General features: G+C 42.4%; 1 protein-coding gene across 1 annotated transcript in view; it reads left to right on the top strand.

Moving 5' to 3' along the window:
- LOC126169628 (uncharacterized) overlaps nucleotides 1–25180 on the top strand; it is a 194401-nt gene that overhangs the window by 2161 nt on the left and 167060 nt on the right. The window contains exon 2 of the mRNA XM_049920657.1: nucleotides 23027–23223. Within this exon, the coding sequence (XP_049776614.1) occupies nucleotides 23027–23223 (197 nt within the window). The remainder of the gene's footprint in view (nucleotides 1–23026; nucleotides 23224–25180) is intronic.

Raw genomic sequence — 25180 nt, forward strand, 5'->3', positions numbered from 1 at the left:
TTGAAGCAAATCTTTTCATATTTAAATTACATTAGGCCTGCCAATTTCTTTCATTTTTCTTTTAGAATGATGCAGATTCTAAGAAAGGCGAACAGAGTCATGGCACAAAAAGGAAGAGGGGTATGAACCAACAACAGGAATGCCAAGAAGCCCGCAATAGAGGTTTAGTTTATATTCAGGAATGAGGGAAAGGGAATGAGAGTCACGGTCGCGTACCTGGTCCTAAATGCAAATGCAGAAAAAGGAGGGAGAGAGAGAATGGATATCTTTCAGAAGTTTTGGAATATGGGAAATTATGACTTGCACAATGCTTACTATCATGGTTGCATACAAGCAACCGAAATAAAGAGAAAAACAAAGAAAACTGACAGTCCATCAAGACAGAGTACAATTATAAGTTAGTCTGTGATGTCATCAAGTGGAAAGCACATTGAAGTTTGTAAGACAGCTCTCTTGAATATCCATGGACTACAAAGAAGTAGGGGTCGCTTGGAATACTTAACATCCAAAATAAAGCAAGGTTGTAAAACTTCCTTAGGAGATTTAAGGGGAAAACACCAGCATCATCGTAAAAAGTGTTGGAGTGTAGATATTGAATTTGCCAATACTTTCATAAATAGACTGCCAACATGTACCAGTCATTACAAAAGCGTTGATAGTCCAAATAGGAAATTCATGAGGATGGAGTACAAAATAGAAAGCTGTTATGACCAACACAGAGAAGAATGTGAACAATTACAGAAATTGCCTGTATCCAGTGATAAATTTTGATGGATTTTTGTAGGAGAGCACAACATATCCTTTAAAAACCCTAAAACAGACACTTTCAGCACATACTATTGTCTACTGTGCAAGGGGGCCGGGTTCGATTCCCGGCAGGGGATGGGGTGTTATGTGTACTTCATCATCATTGACACACAAGTCGCCACAGTGGCGCCAACTAAAAAGACTTGCAATATGGTGGCCAATCCCCGAAGGAGATATTCCGGCCAATAAATGCCATATGATCATTTCATTTTGCTAAATGATAAGTTGGCTATGTGTGCCAAGAGCCCTGCGATTTGTGTAGCTGTCATTGTTATGATATAAACTGGCACATCATCTACTCCTACTAAGATTTAGGTTTCAAGCTTTTTATTACTTTGAACACTTCATGTTCATCTGTTGGATCTATCCTCATGCTACAAGCAGCATTTGGAAATTCAGGTTTTTCTTGGTTTGTAAATTTCGAGCTTAATTTAGTTGTTGCATTTATGAAATAATTGTTGATGTAATTTGGCTAATCTTGTTTTTTAATATTGACATTTTCTGTCTTTTTGAGAATGATATCCTGGTCTTCGCATTTCTTTCCTGTTGCAATCTTCACAATACTCCGCTTTTGGTTTGTTATCAGACTGTGTTATTAAGTTGTCATAACTCATAATTTTTGTCTTGATTACTTTTTGATATACTTTCTTGTAATTCTTAACATGTTCTGTGAACTGTGGATCTGTAGATGTCTTCAGTTTTGAATTTAGTCTCTTTAGAGTTCCACAAGAAGTTTTGATGCCAACTGTGATCCAAGAACTTGGTTTTGTGATGTGATTCTTGACAGCTTCTTTGGAAGGCACATTTCAAAATATCCCATGAAAATTGAAGAGAAAGTGTTATATCCATCATTTGTATTTGTTAGGGACAGCACTTCTGCCCAGGACTCACTAGTTAGGATATTTGTAAATTCTAGACAGTTTTCAGTGGGAAATTTTCTTTTATGCATGAAGTACACTTTTTTCTCTTGCAGTGGCATTGACGGAATTTTGAGGACAAGAGCATTATGGTCTGATAATCCCAAATCAGTATTTGTTACTTCTACTTATGTGGATTGTACATTTGAAAATATATTATCTATAAAGCTGTTTGTATTATATATCTAAAAGGAAAGATGATGAGACTTACCAAACAAAAGCGCTGGCAGGTCGATAGACACACAAACAAACACAAACATACACACAAAATTCAAGCTTTCGCAACAAATGGTTGCTTCGTCAGGAAAGAGGGAAGGAGAGGGAAAGACAAAAGGATGTGGGTTTTAAGGGAGAGGGTAAGGAGTCATTCCAATCCCGGGAGCGGAAAGACTTACCTTAGGGGGAAAAAAGGACAGGTATACACTCGCACACACACACATATCCCATGGGTTTGTGTATGTGTGGAAACAGATTCAAACTACATAATAGATTTAGGAATTGATTTTTTAGCCTACTTTCATTCATAAGATTTGTGTTGAAATCCCCACAGACAACTACAGTGGCTCTTTCAGTAAAAAGAATGTTAAGCAGTGTTTCTAATTTATTAATGAATATATCTATGACCCCAGTAGGTGGTCTGTATATTGCTATTACTATGACTTTTCCCTGTATTTCATACAACTGTATAGCTGCTGCTTCAAAATGATTTTCCACACTCAATAATTCAGCTTCACACCACCATTTTTGGCATTTTTTCTACAATACTGACTTGCCAACTTATACGGATGAATATTAATGATACTTAGTCCAAAAGTTCTGCACCAGTGCTCTATGATGCACATGCAGTCATTGTTTGCACCGTTCAGTGCTACCTCAAGTTCTATTGATTTATTTCTAAGGCACTGAATATTTAGACTTAAAATCTGCAGTTGACTAGAGTGAGAACTGGTTACAGTTTTATTTACGCTTTGTGCTGTCATATTCGTGCCCGTGATCTGGTAAGATACCAAAAATCCTTGAGAAGGACAGGTTTCCTGCACCTCTCAGGAGTTACCTCTGGTGAGTTGTTTGTTGCTGCAGTTGGTGCTGCTGCTAATGTACTTAATACTGCCATTTCTGTTGTTGTTGTTGTTGTTGTTGTTGTTGTTGATACTTTTTCTAACAATTAAAATGTTGGTACTTCAGGAACACACATTTTCGATAACTTACCAGCAGCCATAAAAAGTGTAACAACCAATGAAATTCAGTGTAAGAGAAGCCTAAAGGATTTATTGGTGGCCAACACCATTGATGAATTTCTCAGTAGAACCAACAGATTTGTGTGTGTGTGTGTGTGTGTGTGTGTGTGTGTGTAAGTACAATCTAACTTCTGCACCATTTCAGTGCAGTAATGTGTTCATTGTAAGTAAGTATTGTAGTAGTTCTGTTATATGTTTATTACCTTATAAATAAAAAAAAAACAACATTTTTTTTTTAAATTTTAAATTCAGTGCATTAATGCGATCTTAGTTAATGAGTGAGTGTAAAATGATTCTTTCATATAGTGTTCATTAAAAAAAAAGATCATCATTCCACTTGGAACCTGTGGAATGTACATTAGCTTATTTGTTTCAGTTGTAAATATTTGTCATGCAATATTGTTTTTCTGAAATGTTCTACATCCTGGAGGAACACCTCACTACAGATCAGTTGGAATGAAAATAAATATAATTTAATCCATTGCTGCTTTGTTTTTTTGTGAACTTGGAGTCTTCTCATTTTTGTCTAAAATATATTTGGATGATGAGGAACTGTAGTTCTCTTGTCATTGAAATTGCTGTCCACTGGTCTTTCTGTTAACATTTCATCTTTTTTATATATGCTTTGCTGGTGCTGATGATGGTTCTAATACTTTTACCTTTTTTTGAAGTGTTTTTGTTATGGCGATGCAATTATAATTTTGGTTTTGAATTTATTTTGGTGGTTTTTTATTTCCTCAATTACCGGGTTTGCTAGATATTCTTTCCCCAAGCCATTCAGGTGAAGTCTGTGTTGTGTATGGAATCTCTGTCCAATATTGCTTTATCAAGAAATTTCATGTTTTTAAAATGCCGGCAGATTTTTGCAAACTGATTGTTTGCACTTTTTATTTCCTTATTAACACATGAGCATCGTACAAGATCATAGCAATGTGGAATATTGACCATTGCTACGTGTGTGTGTGTGTGTGTGTGTGTGTGTGTGTGTGTGTGTGTGAGTGAGGTTTCTCAGACACTGTTTAAGATGGCGTGTTGCATTCACTGTTTCATTTTTGTAGACGTCGTTTGCACCTCCCAGAAATACAACAAAATCTTTACCATGCAGATTTTTTTCATCTGCGGATACAGTAATTTTTTAAATTTTGCCAAGTGGGGCTCCCGGTTTCACTATACCACACGAATGTTTTAGTTGTTTCTTTTAGCTAACTTGCAAGTCCACGGCCGTGGCTGTCTGAAGGCACAAACAGTTTGCTGTTATTGGAGTTCACAAAGTGGGAATGGTTCTGTATTGTTTTACTAAGCACTGCGGCTCGATTTTTGGTCGGCACAATTAGAATGACCTCATTCAAGATTGTTTGCGTCAGTAAATTTTCTTCTCTTACCTTATTCAGTGGCTTTTTGCTTTTCCCATTGTTCATGTGAACTGTATGTTACCTTTTCACTATCGGTGGTTGAAAGTACTTTAAATGTATTTTCGTGCACAAAGATTGTGTAACTTTCACAGGTTTTCTGATTTTGCACTTTAGTCTTGCTGTTATTGCACTTCACATTTGACCAGTTTTCCATAACGGGCGAACTATCTCGTGCTAGTTTTAGCGTGTTCAGCTCAGTATTTTCTTGTTATATTTTCGAAATAACCGTTTTCAAACTTTCGAAGAAAACTATTATATTTGTTAACAAAATATGTTTGAGTATTCCTTGCCAAAGAATCAGAAAAGGTAGTCAAAACATGGGAAATTATAGTCACAACATTGTCTGCAGAAAATTTTCACTGCATAACAAAGTATCACATTAGCAGTGCAAAAGCATATTGAAAGGAATGTTGTGACCCAAAATTAAAGCTGCAAGATAGAGGCAAAGAAGAAATTGTTGCTATGTGACTAAAGAAATAAAAATGTAGAAAGACAAGCATGAAAACTTTCAGTCATCCAAAATGCTCACTTTTCGCCAGGGAAGTCTGTTGTAATGTACTATGTATGTAATGGACTATACCATTACTAATCTTGAAAAGAGTCCTGATAGCAAAATCAGGCATCCAGCAGTGGGAAGAAAGAAAATAGCATGTCTTCATTGATACTATGAAACATATTGAGTGTCAAAGTGGAAACAAAAAAGATAACCTGCAGAAATAGGATTCTCCAGTTCTTAATGCAGATTCGCAGGTATGTGCCATAGTGTCTGGAAGTCATAGTTGTATAGAACCACAGTGGTTCAAATAGCTTGCTGACAATTATGGAACAGTGATGGCATTTGTTAAGCTTTGTGTTCCCTTGTATGAAATCAGGAAACTCTTCGACTTGCCTGAAGTCAGTACTTACAATTACTTTATTGTGTCGTTTGGAGGAGTAAATGACTTATTCAAAAACTTCAAAAGCCGCTGATAAATTAAGAAAGTGTTTAGGACACTTGACTCGCTCTGATGTCTTATTGATGACCATCTCCCTCTGATACGACATATCTCTGTTATCTTATGTACACAAAGAGAGAAATGTTGCAAACATATTGTTGTTGAAAATATGCACACAATATGAAAATATAGAAACTATTGATCTTAGTGGTATAGGATGTATATTCCACACCACACATGGACTCCACTTAAATGGGCTAGGGAAGCAGCTTTTGGTGGGAAAAAATAAGCAAATATTTTATAAAGAAATCTGAGATAAGATGTAGAGCAACAAAGAAATTAGCTCCATTGTCACACCTTCTCCATTCATCAACACAGCTTCTCCTTTCACCAATAGAGCAGTCATCTCTCTTTTACACAGAAGTGGTGCACAGCTCATTGGTAAGAAAGACTCTGATACCAACAGTGCAGAAGTAGACTCCAAGCTCCACACACACACAATGTTTTATGGACAAATCCTTACCAGAGAAAAATGATATTAGTGATGTGATAAAAGTACCCTTCGGCAATTCAAATGTTATGTGAAAATCAGAACTCATTACCATTTAAATTATAGCAACAGAGGTTTTTGTTTGCAAACAAAATATCATATCATCAGATGCAAAGTTTTAAATGTAGAGGTTTTGTTGAATTCAGAACTCAGTTTTATTAGTATTCTGTGCATTACAGAGCACTGCCTAAAGACTGACCAAATTCTCTTTTTCTTTGCTGGGTCATATACTGGCGAATTATTTTTATAGAAACAGTTATAAAAGTGTAGGTACTCATGTTTCACCAAACACTGGTTAAAATATGAATCCAAATTGATATTAATCCAGATTACATCATAAAACATTATATTACATTTCAGTGCATCTTGCTGATATTGTTCATTTTTCTGACAGGCACATTTCCAGACTGTAAAAATTGTTAAAGTTGTCCTTATTCATAAGAAAGGGAGCGAATGAAGTATAGAAAACTGTCATTATCAGGATTTAGAAAAATCATACAAAAGGGAATTTATCATAGGGTAATGAAATTTCTGCACAAAAGCAAAATTCTCACTGATACTCAACATGGATTCAGAAAAACAAATAGAGGTGTAGTGACATCTTCGATTTAATGTAAAATGCCGTAGAAACAGTGCACAAAAACAAAATGCCATTGGCATTCCTTTAGACTTATTTAAAGCCTTCAATGTTCCTGAGTGCAACATAGTGTTGGAGAAGCTCCATATAAAGGTGTCCCTGGAGTAATGGTCAGTATTCAGAGATACAACAGGAATGATTATTCAAAGCAAAATAGTCTAGTAATCATAAGCTCTAAATGCATACCTTAAGAGTTATGAGCACTTCATCTTCGATACTGTGAAACAAGTTTCATTTACTGCAACTTTGCTTTCCATACTTTGGGAGGAGGTTCTGTGGGCGAAAACAAGAAAAAAAGTGTCAAGTAAACATGGCGTCTAAAATGCACACTTTGAGATCTGTGAACACTTACCCTGTAGAAGGGATGTGTTTCACAGAAGAGAAGCAAGTGGATGAAAAACATACTTAATGTTGTATCTGTTGAGGGTCTTTCTGATTCTTGAAGACATGCTGTCAGAATGTGGCAAGAAGGTCATTGCAGTTGCCTCCAAGTCATTATTCATCCCTTCACATTGACCATAATGAATTATCCACCTGTTTATCAGAATGACCCTTCTGGAGAACCCCAAGAAGGCTTCTCTCTCTTTTGTGAGTACATGCTTGGCCATCACAGGACCCTGGCTGTTGCAGTGCTGCTTCCTTTTCTTTTATTTGAATCTATACGTCAATTATTCTTTTTGCCCATCTGCCTTTGAATTGGATGGTACTATTCTTGGTGCTGATTGTACTTTGATTTGGTTTGTGATTTTGAACACTCATATTCTTCCCTTCCAGCACACTACAACTTTTCATTTTTAACTAAATAGCCCCTCTAGTTGGGTTTGACCTGCTGTTTCTTTTCCAGATTTTGCAGAAGTGTGGACTGTATGGGGAAGGTTGTCCAACACGACATATATTCACATTTATGCCTTTCTGTCTTTGTACCCTTCCTTACTTGTGAACATTCTACACCATAATCCACCGTAGCCCCCTGACTCTGCAGAGATTGCACTGTTGGTGCCTTAGCTGGAAACTCCCCATGCATGCCAATCAGTATGTGCCTGCCATGTCTGGTGCAAGAAGACTCCAAGCAATAGTTTATTGGCCAGGTAACCATTGTTGTAGCTGGTGACACCCCTGGGGAGAGCCCTCATTCAGAGTTAAATTTTCTTCTGCCGGTGCCTGCACAGCCCCAGTAATCTCTTCTGTAGGTAAGACTTATTGCAACACAGAGAAATGTGACCCCCAAAATGTTTCCTTCCCTGGCTACTCTGTGGGAGGAAGAAGAAATATTGCCCGCAGTACTTACTTGTTCAAGGATCAATGAGAATTTTTTTTTTTTTTTTTTTTAACTAAAATCCACTGTTCTTTGTTGAACACCTCAAGGACAGGTTTGGGGAAGAAGTAGCAATTTAAAAAATGAAAAGTGGCTCCTTTCCGATTAAAATGGCCTCCCTTGGTCAGTCATGGGTACCGCTCACATGTTACAAGCTGGGTGACATTCTTATAACTGTAACTCCATAACAGTCTCAGTATGGTATAAGGTATCATCTTCCACCGCGATCTCATTTTGCAGGCGGATGGCAAGTTGGTTGTCAGTTTCGAGTGACAGGATGTGCATTTTGTCTGTCATGTCCAGCTGGAACCAAATAAAATAGGGTTGATATTGGAGCCTTCATCTTAGTCTTTGAAGATGAGTCACTGCCTGGAAAGTTCAAGGTGATTGTGTATCAATGCAATGTGGAGCCATATACCCCCTCTCTCATGTGCTGCTACAAATGCAAGTGTGTCAGGCACATGTCTTCACGTTGCAGCAGCAGTCCCATCTGTAAGGATTGTGGACATCGGTTGCACATGAATGCTCTTTGTGCCCCTCTGGACTACACCATCTTCCAAAGGAAAAAGAAAATCAAAGAGTTCAAGGCTCTTGGTCAAATTACATATGAAGAGTCCAAGAAGAAATATGGTCATCTCCATCCTACATACATGTCTGTGTTGTCTGTCAGGCCCTTGGGGCCACTAAACTGCATCTGCTCTCCAGGTAGGTTAGGGCCATCCTCTTCCTGCTTCCCTGACTCCACCTTTGGGAGTGTTGACTTCTTGCCCACTGGGGACAGGAGGAGCAGTGCCCTACTCCAGCATTTTTTACCAGGAAGGAGTCAGTTGGGACACTATCTCTCCATGAATCCTCTTATCTACAACCAGACGCCAACCAGCAAGAGCCACAAATCGTAGGACATTGCATTGCTCATCTGTCGCAGAACCTGTGGCAGACAAACCTTCACAGACATTGAAATCATGTAAGGACAAGAAGCAGTCCTCCAAATAGGCGGTTCCGGTGGCTCCCGTGTCGTACATTATGCCTCTTTATCGTACATTATGCCTCTTTATCTGAGATGGTGTCCCTAGTGGCCCCTGCCCACTCCTCATCCTCCCCTCCCCCCCCTCTTCCAACCTGCCCCTACCCCCCCCTCTTCCAACCTGCCCCTACCTCCCCCCCCCTTCCACACACACACACACACACACACACACACACACACACACACACATACATACTCTCTCTCTCTCTCTCTCTCTCTCTCTCTGTGGTTTGGAACCAATGTATAATGTCTCCACAAGATACTGATAGCAAGATCCTTCAGCAGAACTGTAGCAGTTTTGCCACTACCTGGGTGAGTTATGATGTCTCACATGAATTTCCCTTATTTTTTTCGCATCCTCCTCCAGGAAACTTGGTTCCCAACAATGCAGACCCCTGCCCTCCGCAGCTGTCACTGCGAAGTTTCCACGATCCGGGATACTGAATGGCACACCCTCTGTACACCAAATAAACTCCGGGTTATCAAGGAGACAACAAATGTGTGGTGGTCATCCATGCGAACCACTCGCAGGGAATCTGTTGTTCTTTGCCGGCTCCGCATCGGCCTTACGTGCCTAAGACATGGTCACGTCCTCCGTCGCGAGGACCCACCTCAGTGTCGCTGTGGCTCCCCTATGACTGTTGTTTACATCTTGTTTGACTGCCCAATTTTAGCCAGTCTGCATCGGAATATTATGCTTCCCAGTACCCGCCTTACGGTGTTGGGCAACAATGCCTCAACAGCAGATTTAGTTTTACACTTTATTCTTGAGGTTTTTTTTATTGTGCCATCTAAGGGTGGGCGTCTGGCTTTCTTTTCAAGGCCTTCACCTTCCCTCCATTTTAATTCTCTGTCACCCTTTCATTGCATTTGTTTGTCTTGGTGTTCCTCTTTTCTTTGAGTGCCTCATCAGCAGATTTAGTTTTATGCTTTATTCTTGAGGTTTTTTTTATTGTACCATCTATGGGTGGGTGTCTGGCCTTCCTCCACCTTCCCTCCATTTTAATTCTCTGTCACCCTTTCATTGCATTTGTTTGTCTTGGTGTTCATCTTTTCCTTGAGTGTATTCATCTCACCTTGTTTTTTTGGGCTGGACATTTTAGTGCGTTGCAGAGTGGCTGGCTCATCCTCTTTTATTCTTATGATCAGCCAGTCCAGACCATCTGCTCTCTGACTTTAGTACCTTCGTCAACTTTTCCTTGTGGTATACGTTTTCCCCTTTTCTTGTTCATTTCTTTTGCTTTCTCTTTCGTTGTGGTTCCCCATTCGTTTTAACCCCTTTTACTTGCTTGAACTAAATTTGGGTGTTGTCTTACCCAGCACCTTGTTTGCTCCAGGAAAAAGGGACAGATGACTTGTGACAGTGCCAGTCCCTTTACACCCCAAACTAACTAACCAACCAACCAACTAACTGAAGGAAACATGATAGTCACACCTTAATATTCTTTGCAGCCTCTGTAGCACCAGGTGGAGCACAGGATGCTGTATACTCTTGTGGCTCTATGGAGCTCTGATTCTGTCCCATCTTGATTATGGGAGTGAGGTATATGGCTTGGCAACACCTTTCAGCATTGCAGATGCTGCAATCTGTACAACATTGTAGCGTCCGACTTGTGACAGTGCCAGTCCTGTGAAAAGCCCACTTGCAGAAGCTGGGATCACCCCCCCCCCCCCCAATTCTGTCCATCCCCCCACCCTATATATCAAACACCTACAACTGCTGCTCTGCTACACACATCTGAACTACCATGTCCTTTTTGCTGGTAGGGAGGTCCACCTCTTACAACAGAGGCACAGGGCTTGAATCGTGATTGCATTTCATATAGGAGATGTATCCTTTGAAAACCTACTACCCCATAGTCATTTCTTATTAAGGCGTAATCGTGTATGCCTCCATGGTGTGTAACCATCTTCAAATCTGCCTTGATCTATGCTTTTTACCAAAAGACAGAGTTGACCTCATGGTTTTTTGCCACCTGTTTGTGGCCATCCTTGATTCGAATCTAGGTACGGAAGTGCTATGACCTTATGGCTCTATGGTCAGTGGATGAACTAGCTTTGCCTATACACGTGCAGGGCACGGTGAACTATGAACCCTGCAAAATGGACACAGTGTATTCACTGCAGAATTGATAGCCATCACTTGAGCCCTCAGCCTTCAATCTTAAACTGCTGAGACAGTTTTACCTCCTGAGTATTCTTCAGGCTATCGGCCGGTGCTACCCTCGACACCCATTGTTTTGTGGCCATATGGGATCTGCTTTGTGACCTGCACCAAACTGGATGGTTGGTTGTTTTTCCTCTGGAGCCCAGGTCATATTGGGATCCCAGGGAACGAACATGCTGACCCATTGGCCAAGTTGGCTGACTTAGGAGATGGTGATACAGGAAAAGGACTTTCAGTCCACTCTATGCCATCAATTGTTGGAGACTTCGAATGCATTGGTGTGCCTGGTTGCTCTGAATAAACTGTGAACAAGAAAGAAGGAGTTCATGACCATGTGGCAGTCTTTCTTTCGTGTTTCTCGCAGTGTCTCTACTGTTCTGTGTCAGCTTCGCATTGGCCACACCTGCCTGACCCATGCCCATATCCTCGAAAGTGAGGATCCACCCCACTGCCAGTGTGCTTCTTGTCTGAGCATGTCCCCATCCTGCTGGACTGCCCTAATTTGGCCACCTTAAGGCAAAATGTTGAGGTTGGTGACACGCTGCATCTGGTGCTAGTGGACAGTGATAAAGTGGCTAGCCTGGTTTTGTATTTTACATGTCAAGGTGGTTTATATTCCTCTTTTTGTGGTAGGCCACATTAGCCTCATGTGCTGCTTGGGGGATTGGGAGGGTGCTCTGTTGCCTGCTCTGACCCAGGGGACCATGGCTATCTTTTCTCAGTGGTCAGGCCTAGCTCCTGCCCTTCCCACCTTTTTAATTCTTCTTATTCTTTTACATTTGTCATCAGATTACTGTCTTGCGATTGTTGTTCTCCTTTCTGAGATTTAACCACTTACCTGTGTTGCTAGTTTTCTTGTGATAATGCTAGGTGGGGAAGCACCAGTTAGATGCAGAAGGTGCATCACCTGTCACATATCATGTCCCAGAGGTCTCCAGCTGCTTTTCTCTCGCTTATACATTCTTCTACGTCTTTGTTTTCTTGATTCTCAGATAAGGTCAGGTTCATTGGGATTTGTCTTCTGTGCCCTTCCTCTCTGGGAACTGTTCCCAGCTCAACACACAAATGATTGAGGGACCGATGACTTCATAGTTTGCTCCCTTTTACCTCACCCATCCATCCTTCCGTTGGAACACTGGTCTTAGGTGTTGCAACTCACCTGGAAGGCTGTCGGAGTCTGAGACTGCATGTGCTCCGTGTACCAGGGAGCATAAGACCCTATAACATTATGCACAGTGATGGTGTCGTTTGGCCTGGAAAAATAACTCTGTGTGAGTCGGTTTCCGACAAGTGCTATCTTCCAGTGTTTTGCAGGCTTTTGTTTTAACCATGTCATCCAGAAATGGTAGCCATCATTTTACACTTCCTCGATGAACTTAATACTCAAGTGGAGATAGTTCAGATGCTAGGAGGAACATAGGTAGTGTTGCCGTTCCACAAAGCCACATCATAAGTATGTTGTCAGTGTACTGCCAGAAGCAGGAAGGTTGGAAAATTGCTGAGTGTGTGTGACAGTCACATTTTCGTAAGAGATGTCTCAACACAGAAGTAAGATATTTATCCAAACACTAGGCAGTCACTCAAGTGTTATTTAATATAGGGTGAAGAGGGGATCCATCCTTGTGAATTTTCAGTAGCCCACATAGTCCAGGGAGAACAACCTGTTGGTGTAGGACCTTGACGACATTCTCCCGAATAAAACTGCTCATGAGGAGCGCTAGATTTTTTCTCCGAATCTTGCCAGTCTGGTCCTCTTCAAGCTTGTGGTACGCTTAGGGAAGGAAAGGCTGTGTCCCATGGAGCTCCTCCAACAGTGGTTTTATACAGGTACAGCAGTCGTGCATTTTCTGATCTGCGGACTGGCTAGCGCCGTCTGACCTTTGCCACCTGACCTCTTCTACCATAAACTCTGGGCACGCTGCAGGAACTGTTATCAGGTGTGGTAGTGGAACATTGTGTGTTTTGGAGAATGGGAGCCTTGACTTCACTGCCTAGACTACAAGGGTCTTTAGTGGGTAACCTCCAGGGCACCTGCCCCCCTCCCCCTCCCCGAAGTTATATAAGGATTGCTTAGGCATTTATTTCCCTAAAGGCCTCTGGGATCCTTATGGAGTGACTTCAGTTCACATCTACTCCTGACAAAATGGGTGTACCAGCAGGTAATAGCTACACCCACCCAACAAGTTGAGTTTGGTTGGTCAGTATGCCTGAGAAGAAGCCTCAGATTTATAGTAATAATACACTAATCTGCCACAACACTTTAATTGTATTCAAGAAAACAGAGGGAACCTTTGAGAAGGTGTAACTTTTTACAAGGCATTAAAGGATATTGCTGGATCCTTTGAAAAAGTATTTAACTACTTCATAATGCCATGCCAAACCAAGAAACTTAAGCTTTTGGGATGCAAGTGCTTGAGTACCCTGTTGTGGTTGACTTGCATAACACTGTTAACTTCTGTAAGGGTGGCTATCTGCTCCATTATAATGGACACAGACCTAAAGAGTTATGTAAAAAGTAGAAAAATAAGGTTATCAAGAGCATGCAGATCTATGTCAGGAGAATTAGTGGCACACTGGAAAAAACTGTAACATTTATTGTAATTTTCACCTGAACGTATTCACGTATGTTGTATCCACCTTAAGGTTTGGCAATTTGTTCCCAACCCATTGCGATGCTCCAAATGTCAAAGATTTGTTCTTACCGCTAAGACATGTAACGAGAGGGCTATGAGTAGAAAGTGTAGAGAATCAATTCTTGAATCAGGCTACTCTTATACACTTCCTCTGAAATGTATAAGCTGTCCCGGGGTTCACGCAGTGAAGAACAGGAAGTGTGGTGTATATAAAGAGAAAAGGAGAACAAAGGAATTGAGTCACTAGGTGCACACCCTATGATGAAACCATAAAAGCTTTCAAAGCTATGCGGCCTCCAATGTTTCTTACTTCCTTTGCATTGTCTCTTGAGAAGCCAGTCGCCAAGTGTGATGCCTCCACCACAGATTCAAATACAAGTATATACACTTGTCAGTATACTCACTGGGGGAAAAGCTACACTTGAACCCGAAATCATTCAGAATTTATAAATGATGGAACTGGAGCCTCAGCCTCATATCACCACCAGAAGCCCATAAAGCCATTCCCTCTGCTCATGCAAATGATTACCCCCATAAGTAAGGAAAAACATCAAATCAAAAGTTGTTCAAATTCAAAGAAAGTGGCAGAAAAATCTTTGGATCAGTTAGCACGTCAGTTAGCAACATCGCTTTCCATTGCTGATGTTATGGTTAATGACAGGTATCCTTATGGAGAAACCAGAAAACTGGGATCCATCTCACGTTCCCCCTGTTTTCTCGGGTAAGTCACCACAATGGAGGGAATAGGACAAAGACAACCATCACTAATCAATGGCTCCAACAGGGACTTCCCTGTTTCAGTGTATCTTAAATGGATACCATCACATTTGGAAGAATTACAGCTCCAGGCTGAGGAGAGACTGTTCTGCACCTACTTACAAGAAACTCATTTTAAATTCACCGACACACCTCTATTAAGGGGCTACCACCCCTACAGGAAGAACGATGGTACTGGAGGCTGGGCTTAGGGTTGAGTGGTTGTTTTTATTGATGACAGATGCCAATCCTTTCCCGTCCCTCATGCCACAACTGTACAAGCAGTTACATTTGGAATTCTCACACTAGTTAGTGTTTTCTTTATATTTTCCACTTCGAGCTCCATTGGATGCAAATGTATTAACAGAACTCCTTCAGGCACTCTCCCGCCCATTCTTTCTTATGAGTGATTTCAGTGCAAACAATGTGCTTTGGGGCACAGGTACCATTTGCTCCAGGTTTTGAATTATGGAGTGCTGCATCCATACAGAGACTATCTGCCTTTTGAACTCTGGTCAGATGACACACTTTTCTACTGCTACAGGGTCATCTTCAGTCATTGATGTTCGTTTTTGCTTCCCAGTTATTGCTGACTCAGTTCAGTCGAAGTAGCCACAGATATGCATTTTAGTGACAAATTTCCAGTATGGATTTGTATGCGGGCATGGACGATGGTCAATAGGAGCTACGAAGATGGATGGTTCAAAGGGCAAATTGGTTGCGATACCATCAGCAGGCCACCTTTGAACAAAAGGATTGTGCCCAAGAGATGGTTTGCCATGTCACATGTGTGGTCCAACAAGCAGTTGCAGATTCTATTCCCCAGTCCAGTCATCGCCTCAGAAGATGCTTGTGCCTTGGTGGAATGACAAGTGTCACTCGTCCATTGGAGCCAGGCAATGCAGCTTTCGAACACCATCTACCTACAGAAAAATTTCTTCCTTCCTGCAAGAGCACAAGTGAGGCAAGTGATAAAAGAACAGAAGAGGAACTCCGGAAGGAATTTGCGGCTTCCATTAATTGGTCAACTTACACTGTGTAAGTTCAGGTCTCAAAAAGGTGGGTTTCAAGTAAAGGCAGTACACCTCCTCCTATGGCCTTGTTGAAAAATGGAGTCTTGGTGTATGTGTCTAGAGACATGATTTTTTACTGTGAGGGCACTTATGACCTCAGCTGTTTTGCAGAGATTCTGAGGCTCCACTTCTTGTGTAGAGAAGAAGTCTATAATCTTTCATTCTCCATGTGGAAATTGGAAACAGCTCTGTCCACTGTCAGATACACTGCTCCATGACTGAGTTAGATTCATTATACTGGGCTCTGTCACCTGTGCCCTGGAGCCAAAGGCAAGCTTCTGTCTTACTTCAGTCAGATCTGGCTTGGAAGACAGTGCCCCAAGACTTTTATGGGTTGAGTGTATGGTCAACAGCTGCCTCACCTTTGCTGCTCCCAGTGCTGTCTCAAGCACTACCTCTCTGCCCTTGATAATGTAATACAGGTTAATGTGATACAGGAATCTCTCTTATGCCTAAATCATTTGGTTAGTATGTCTTTTGCCCTCTTACGACATGATTTGGAGGTACAACATACTTCACCAACTTCACAAATGGGGACTATGTGGATGCCTGCCACCTCTTATCCAATCTTTCCGTGAGGAACAGTGCCATCCACAACTAGAACTCTACATCAATGATCAGTTATTCATTGTGATGGAGTCTTATAATTTTCTGGCACTGGTCTTCGATGCCCAGTTAACGTGGTTTCCCCATCTTCGCCAACTTAAACAAATGTTCTGGTCACGTCATAATACACTATGCTGCCTCAGTAATACCAACTGGGGTGCAGACTGCTCTACACTCTTGTGGCTCTACAAAGCTCTGATCCTGTGCCATATTAATCATGGGAGTGTGACATGCAGCTTGGCATCACCTTCAGCATTATGGATGCTCGACCTGATACACCACCGTTGGGTCCAGGTGATGACAGTTGCTTTTTGGACCAATGCTGTGTACAGACTACTTGCAGAGGCTGGGGTACTTCCACTACAGTTTGGATGCCAACTGCTGCTCAACTATGCTATACACATTCACTGCTCCTCTGTGCATCAGAACTACCGTGTCTTCTTTCCTGACAGAGAGATCGAGCTCCCACAACAGTGCACCAGAACTGCATCAGGCTATCGACCAGTGCTACCTTCAACAAACATTGGTTATGGCTGTCCAGGATCTCCTTTCTTACCCCATCAAGCTGGATTGTTGGCTATCTGTGTCAAGGCACCAGGTCACATTGGGATCCCAGGGAATGAACATGCCGATGTGTCGGCCAAGTTGGCTACCAAGATTCCGACTTTGAAGGTGGAGGTACTGGAATGGGGACTTCAGTTGACTATGCCATCAATTGTTGGAGGCTTGGAACACAGATTGGTTTGTCCTGGTTTCTCTGAACAAACTGCTTGTCGTGGGGGTGTACTGTTCTGTCGACTTCACATTGGCCACACTTGACTGACCCATGGCCATATCCTATGATGTGAGGATCCACCCTGTTGTTGGTGTGGTGCCCATCTGACAGTGGTTCACATGCTACTGGACTGCCCCAATTTGGCCACCCTGCGGCAAGACCTTAAACTTGCTGAAAAGCTGCCTCTGGTGCTAGCAGACAATGCCATTGAGCTGATCTGGTTTTTCATTTTACCTCCCCCCTGTGTGTCCGGTGATTATAATAGGCCTGTCTTAAGAGACGACTAAAAGGAGCCTCACATGTTTGGGCCTTTATATGATGATCCGCTGTAGGGTTTGACCTCCATTTGTTCAAAATTTTCCCGAAGAGCGAGTCAATTCGGGAAAAGCACCTTATATGGTGCATAATGTCCATCACGTGCTGAGACCTGTCGCAGACTTTGTCAGCGTGGATCTGCACTTCCACTCATTCTCCAGTGTTGGGTGAGGTCACCCTCCTGGGTGCATTTTCCTTCATGCTCTGTGCAGTGTCGCTTTGTGCACTGTCGACTGTAATGGCTTCTTAGTCCATTTGTGCCTGATATCCATCATAATAGCCAGGCCATTGTGGTGGGCCATGTTGCCTGTTGGTTGTACCCGCTTGACCACACAGGGATCACTCTGCTGATGCCTGTAATGTTAACTCCCCACGTATGCTGAAGAGTAGATGCCCGTCACCCTGGGCCATTTTGACTCCTGGCAATGGCCATCCTGCCAGGTGGCTTTTGCTGCAGCTGGGTGGTGCCCGTGGGAGGGCCCCTGGTTGGAGTGGGTGGCATCAGGGTGGATGGCATGCCATGAAGCATAGCACGTCATCTCTTGCTGGTGGTCAAACACCAGCAGTCACTAAGTGGTCAAGGTCTAACTTGAGTGGTAAGAAATATGACGACGCCCCCCCCCCCCCCCTTCCGGCCACACCATGGGGTTAAAGTGGCAGTGAAGCTTATTCACCCCTTATGTACAAGAGTTGGTATGGAATCTTTCTTGTCAATGAAACCTCAGTTTTTTGTGGAGCATATAGAGGACAAGTTTGGGGAGGTGGAGAGCTTGTTCAAAATGCACTCAGGGTCGGCGGTCTTGATCAAAACAGCATCCTCTGCCCAGTTACTAGCCTGTGACAAGCTGGGGGATGTGTCTGTTCCTATCACACCCCATAAGAGGTTAAATATGGTCCTGGGTATCATATTTCACAGGGACCTTCTCTTGCAGTCTGACGATGAGCTGCGCGCCAATTTAGAGCAGCGAGGTGTCCATTTCGTCTGGTGCATCCACCCGCATTTGAGGGATAATCAGGTTGTCACCATTGCCTTCATCTTGGCCTACGAGGGTGACACAATACCCGAGAAGGTCAAGGTGATGGTCTACTGCTGTGACGTCAAGCCATACATTCCCCCCCTCCCCCCCCCCCCCCCCCCTCCTCCCCGATGCAGTGCCTTAAGTGCTGGAAGTTTGGTCATATGTCTTCCCTCTGTACTTCCAGTGTCACATGTTGAGATTGCGGACGACCATCACATCCCAATACTCCATGTGCCTCTCCTCCCATCTGTGTCAACTGTGGAGAGCACCAATCGCCTTGCTCGCTTGACTGCAGGATTCTCCAGAAAGAAAGGAAAATCATGGAGTACGGGACCCCGATCTACACTGAGGCTAAGAGGAAATTTGAACGCCTACACCCTTTACATATGAAATCATCTTACGCCGCCACTACAACAGTTCTAGGCCCATCAGCTCCGCCAACCCCAGTCACCTCTCAGAGCCGGAAGCCTACACCTGCCCCGTTGAGGGTGGGGGGCACTTCCCTTCCTGTTGCTCCTGCACCACCTACTTTGGGAGCAACCCCCACCTCCCAACCATCAGGAATATCAGTCCCCACTTCTTTGGCTCCTCTCGATAGGTTGAAAGGGGTCTCTTGGGTCACTCCCTTCCCAGGTTTCTGCTAGTGGGAAAGATGACACCTGCCGGTGACTGAAGAGCCCAGAAGCAGCTGGTCATAGGGCTTCACACTAATCCTCAGTCCTGGAGACTGAATCAGTGATGTCCTCCCAGCCAAGGGAAACCTAAGGATCAGCAAGAGAAGTCCAAAAAGAAGATCCCAAAGACCAAGGGAATTGTGGTGGCATTCATACCACCGCTACCTACAAGCTCTGCGTCTGCAGATGAGGTGCCGATTCTGGCATTCGCTGAGGACCTATTTCTCGCCGGACCCTCAGACACAATGTATATAGACTGATCAGGCAATAAGTCATTGGCAGCAGGTGACCCTGAGGTGTAAACTGCTTCATTGAATGTTCCATGCTTTCCCAGTCTCACGATGACATCATCCTCCAGTGGAATTGCGCTGGTTTTTTTCACTGCCTGAGCTGCGGCAACTGTTAAGCTTTACACCTGCTATCTGCATTGCTCTCCAAGAAACCTGGTTCCCAGCTATGTAGAACCCTGCCCTTCGCAGCTATAAGGGGTATTACAGGAATTGTAGCGACTACAATCAAGTGTCAGGTGGAGTTTGCGTTTATGTTGGTCTGTAGTGAACATGTGCCCCTTCAAACCCCTCTTGAAGCTGTGGGTGGCAGAATAAGGACGACACAGGAAATAACAGTCTGCAGTGTATATCTTCCTACAGATGGTGCAGTATCCCTGAATGTATTAGCTGCACTAATTGATCAACTCCCTAAACCTTTCCCACTTTTGGGAGATTTTAACGCCCATAACCCCTTTTGGGGTGGCACTGTGCTTATTGGCCGAGGCAGAGATGTCTAAACTTTACTGTCTCAGTTTGACCTCTGCCTCTTAAATACTGGGGCCGCCAAACATTTGTGTGCCTCATGCTAGTCACTCGGCCATTGTTTTATCAATTTGCAGTCCAGGACTTCTCCCATCTATCCACTGGAGAGCACATGACAACCTGTGTGGCAGTGACCACTTCCCCATCTTCCTGTCGCTGCCCCGGCGTCAGGCCCACGGACGCCTGCCCAGATGGGCCTTAAACAAGGCGTACTGGGAAACTTTCACCTCTGCTGTTGCCGTTGAATCTCCCCCACACGGGAACATCAATGTGATTTTTGAGCAAGTTACTACAACAATCCTTTCTGCAGCAAAAAATGCAATCCCTTGCTATTCAAGGTTCCCCCGGCAAAAGGTAGTCACTTTATGGTCGCTGGAAGTCGCTGAAGCAATTAAGGAGCGTTGGCGAGCTCTACAGCGGCAAAAGCGGCGCCTTTCCCTGGAGCACCACATAACCTTTAAACAGCTCCGTGCCTGCGTTTGCCATCTAATCAGACAACAGAAGCACTAGTGTTGGGAGAGATACATCTTGACCATTGGGTGCCATATGGCACCTTCCCAAGTCTGGGCAAGGATCAAACGTGTTTTCGGTCACCAGACCCCAACGGGTGTTCTTGGTGTTAACATAAATAGTGTGCAATTGCGATTGCCAAGCACTTTGCTGAGCACTATGTTCGAGCCTCTGCATCGGAGAATTACCCTCAGCCTTTCGCACTCTCAAGCGGTGGCTGGAAGGGAATTTCCTCTCATTCACTACATGCCACAGTGAATCCTATAACGCCCCATTTATAGAGTGGGAGCTCCTTAGTGCCCTTGCACATTGCTCCGACACTTCTCCTGGGCCATATCAGATCCACAGTCAGATGATTAAACATCTCTCATGTGACTACAAGTGACATCTCCTTGTCATCTGCAACAGGATCTGGTCGATGGTGTCTTTCCATTGCAATGTCGGGGGAGCACCATCATTCCAGTGCTCAAACCCAGTCAAAACCCGCTTGATGTGGATAGCTACCGGCCCATCAGCCTCACCAACATTCTTTGTAAGCTGCTGGGACGTATGGTGTATCAGCGGTTGGGTCCTGGAATCACATGGCCTACTGGCTCCAAGTCAGGGCAGCTTCCACCTGGGTTGCTCTATCACTGATAATCTTGTGTCCCTCAAGTCTGCCATCCGAACAGCCTTTTCCAGATGCCAACACCTGGTTGCTGTTTTTTTTGTTTTTTTTTATTTACGAAAAGCGTATGACACTACCTGGCGACATCTAATCCTTGCCACATTATACGAGTGGGGTCTAATGGCAAAGGTGAGCAGCAGTTAACAGCTGTTTGTTGACGACACTTTGGTGCATGGGAAGGTGTCATTGTTGAGTGACTGTTCGTGAATACAAGCTACTTAGACAAAATTTCTAGTTGGTTGAATGGCAACTTGTTCTAAATGCAGAAAAGTGTGTGTTAATGCATATGAGTAGGAAAAACATGGCATTGGTAATGTGCTGCCTGACGCAGCCACTTCAATTAAATATCTGGCCATAATGTTGCAAAGCAATATGAATGGAATCAGTACGTAAAGGTGTAGTAGGGAAGGCAAATGGTCAACTTATTGTCAGAGTTTTAAGAAAGTGTATCTCTCTATAAAGGAGATGACCACATACAGAACTCTAGCGTGACCCATTCTTGGGTATTGATTAAGTGTTTGGGAACCCCACCATGTCGGATTAAAAGAAGACACTGAAACAATTCAGAGATGAGCCATTAGATTTGTTACTGTATAGGCTCAGTGATCACATTACTGATAGGCTCAGTGATCATGTGAGTATCATGGAGATGCTTCATGAATTGAAATGCGAATCCCTGGAGGGAATACAAAAAAAAAATTTGAAACTGACTGCGCAATGATTGTACTATCCCATCATACATTTTATATAAGGACCTTGAAGATAAGAGAAATTTGGGCTTGTATGGGGTAAATATATTTGTGAGTGGAACAGGAAAGGAAATGACTAGTAGTGGCACACTCCACCATGCACCATACAGTGGCGAAGTACATATATATAGATAAGTTCACTTTTCTAGCTGCTTCATTTTTCACTTTCAGTGCAGTCCTTCAGTTGTTCACTCAAAATCTTCCCCGCAACGGATTCCATGTACTCTACCTGTGCTGTGTAAGAACTGTGCCTCAGTGGTTGTAATAGCCTAACCGTAGACATAAGGGCTGCCTGTGAACGAAGCCTACAGCAAAACCAAACCAATAGGCCAACCAATGTGCACTTCCATTGCAGCATCCCAATAGAATTACAACTGGCTCAGACAGCTCCTGGGCTGGTGCATGTGCAGTGTTCTTGTAGGCGAGGTCTTGTCAAAGGGTGCTCCTGCTTGATTGGGGTAGTAGTGCTACAGCAGTCAGTGGTAATGTTGCCACAGCTACTTGGTTTCCAAAGTGATGTCAGGTGATGCCACCTCATGTAGAATAATTACATGTCTACTCTATGTTATTACTGGTTTGTTCCTCCAGAAGTCACTTTTTCTTTTGCTATGATTTGAGTTGTAGAGTGTGAGACTTAGTTTTACTTATTATGAACGTATAACTTTTGTTTGTTACAAATTTTCTGTTGGATTTCTGCTTTGTACTATTCATTTGTTGCTTGCTTTTACTGCACAATTTCATATTCCCCTTTTGTGCTTTTACAGTGTTCATACCAATATTGTAAGTTAATTCTGGTGGTGTTCTTTGAATATACACCCTTATACTGTTTGTGCATATGTGCAATGTGTTCATTTATGTGTAAGTCAAAGGTCAATTGCTGGTTTTGCTCAGATATTTCCAGCATTCATTGCTGTTTTCTGCATTAGTAGTATTCTTTTAAAATGTCAATCTGCATCAAATCTAAATATGAAGTCAACTGTGAACATGTGTAATAAGGAGACAGTAAGGTTGATAGAATAGTGATATACTTTGCACTGATGGTTTTGTAAACCTATGTAAACAATCCTAACGTTACTGTATAACAACCTTAATTTTTTCTCTCTATGAAACCATAGCAGATTAGACAGACAGATAGCTAGAATATTGTGCACACAGTATTAGAACCTCATTACAGACATTTTTAGCCAGTTAGCACCATTGTGTTTCTGAGAATGATCAGTGGAACTTAATATCTTACAATTTTGTTTTAAAAAACTTCTGATCAATTCCCGGCAGTGGTTTTGTGTGACATCTGTTGTGATCGGTGCGAGAATTTGTTTTTAATAAAAATATTTTGGAGAGTATCAAACATATTGTATAGTGTATTGGTCTATAGTGTATTGGTTCACTGGAAAATATGTATCAAATAAATGTTCTTGCTTTGAACCTGTTGCAGATGAGTGGATGAATTTCTTCCGGGATGCAGGCATTCCACCAAATGTATCAGCCTCATATGCATCTAGCTTCTGTCAAAACAGAATCCATTTAAATATGGTTCTTGAGTTAAATAGGGATCTTTTGAAGGAATTGGGAGTTAATCTAATTGGTGATGCCATTGCAATATTAAGACATGCCAAATCTTTCCATGAACAGGTAAAATAACTTTGTTAGAATGTAGATATCAGTTTATCATTAGACGCAAAAACCTTTATGAAGAATCTTTACTCAATTAGCATATTCAAAAAAATATGATACTAATTTTGTACAGAATCTCTGTTAACATTACATTCGTTCGTCTCCTATGTATCCTTTGTCACATCTTTCATCATCTTCTCTCTTCTTAAAAATTATTATAAGTATCTGTTGTCATTCATATTTGGAAGTTATGTTAGGTTTTGAATTGGTAAGCTAATGTCTGTCTTACTCTTTTGTGAGAGTCATGCAAATAATGGCTTGAGGGTAACCAATAAGACTAGTGCTTTTTGCTAGTTAAGTTAGTTTCTTATTCCAGGGATCATCTGCAGAATAAATCATAATGATCTGGAATGAGTTTTTTTGCATTCAGATCACAAATTAATGTGTAATTATGGCTACATGCTGAGTGTTTTTAAGTCCTTGTTTTTGTTAGACATATTGTAGCACTAGGTAAGTTATCAAAAATTTTAGTTGCAGCATTGTGATTGTGCACCGTTTTTTGTGCTAAGGTGACCTTAATGTAGAGTAATGAATGTCATTTTTCCTTCAGGTATTGTAATTATGTGTGTAATTGTTCCTTCTGAACTGCAGTGCATTGTTTACAATGAACTTAATGGGTTAATAAATATACTGTGAAGCAGTTGTCAGGTGTCTACAAGATGATTGTGGGTGAGCTTCATATATTATTCGTACAGCACATTTTTGAACAATGTAGACTTTCTTTCTTAAAGATGAGTTACACCAGAACATTATTTAATGAAAATATGTCAACTTACTGATTTGCCTCTCCCCAAGATTTGCAGTGACTCCAAGTGCAAATGTGGCTGTGTGAAGTATAATGATAATTAAATCAAAACCCTTGGCTGCCGACAGATGTTGTCAATATACATCAGTGGGGACAGCTGAAAATGTGTGCCCTGACTGGGATTCGAATCCGGGATCTCCTGCTTACATGGCAGATGCTCTAGGCATCTGAGCCACTGAGAGCACAGAGGATAGTGCAAGTGCAAGGACTTATCCCTTGCACGCTTTCTGTGATACCCACATTCCTAACTGTCCACAACCTACATTCGTAATGTTTCTAATACATACTTGCCCATTCACTCATTACTTGCGCCAGACTAAGCTGACGAGTCCTGTAAGAGATCGGGCAAAGCGTGCCCATTCGCACAGGAGGAGGTCAATGGCTGGATAGCCTTTAACTATATATGAAGATGGTATCTGTTCCCAAAAGAACAGATACCATTGATGACCGTGCAGCTTCTCTAGAATGAAATGATAATTAAATCGAAACCCTTAGCTGCCGACAGGTGTTGTTGATATACATCAATGGGGACAGCTGAAATGAATGGGCAAATATCTATTAGGAACGCTACGAATTTAGGTTGTGGACAGTTGGGATTGTGGGTCTCACGGGAAGTGTGCAAGGGATAAGTCCTTGCAGTCGCACTATCCTCTGTGCTCTCTGTGGCTCAGATGGATAGAGCATCTGTCATGTAAGCGGGAGATCCCGGGTTTGAGCCCTGGTCGGGGCACACATTTTCAGCTGTCCCCATTGATGTATATCAACACCACCTGTCGACAGCTAAGGGTTTCGGTTTAGTTATCATTTCATTCTAGAGAAGCTGCATGGTCATCAATGGTATCTGTTCTTTTGGGAAGAGATACCATCTTCACATAGCTGTATGAAGTATGTGCTTTTTCCAGTTTAAATTCTCATCATTATGGACACCTAAGAATTTTAAAGTTTCCAACCTATTTATTATTTCCTTACCGTGTGTCATAATTATCATGGATGTAGCAGTTCTAGATGCAGAGAACTGAATATGTTGTGTCTTTTTAAAGCTGAGATTAAGACCATTCGCAGAAAACCAGTCAGTGATACTTTAAGAACATTGTTTACCATTTCTTCTGT

Source organism: Schistocerca cancellata, chromosome 1 (assembly GCF_023864275.1).
Source record: "Schistocerca cancellata isolate TAMUIC-IGC-003103 chromosome 1, iqSchCanc2.1, whole genome shotgun sequence".
Lineage (NCBI taxonomy): Eukaryota > Metazoa > Arthropoda > Insecta > Orthoptera > Acrididae > Schistocerca > Schistocerca cancellata.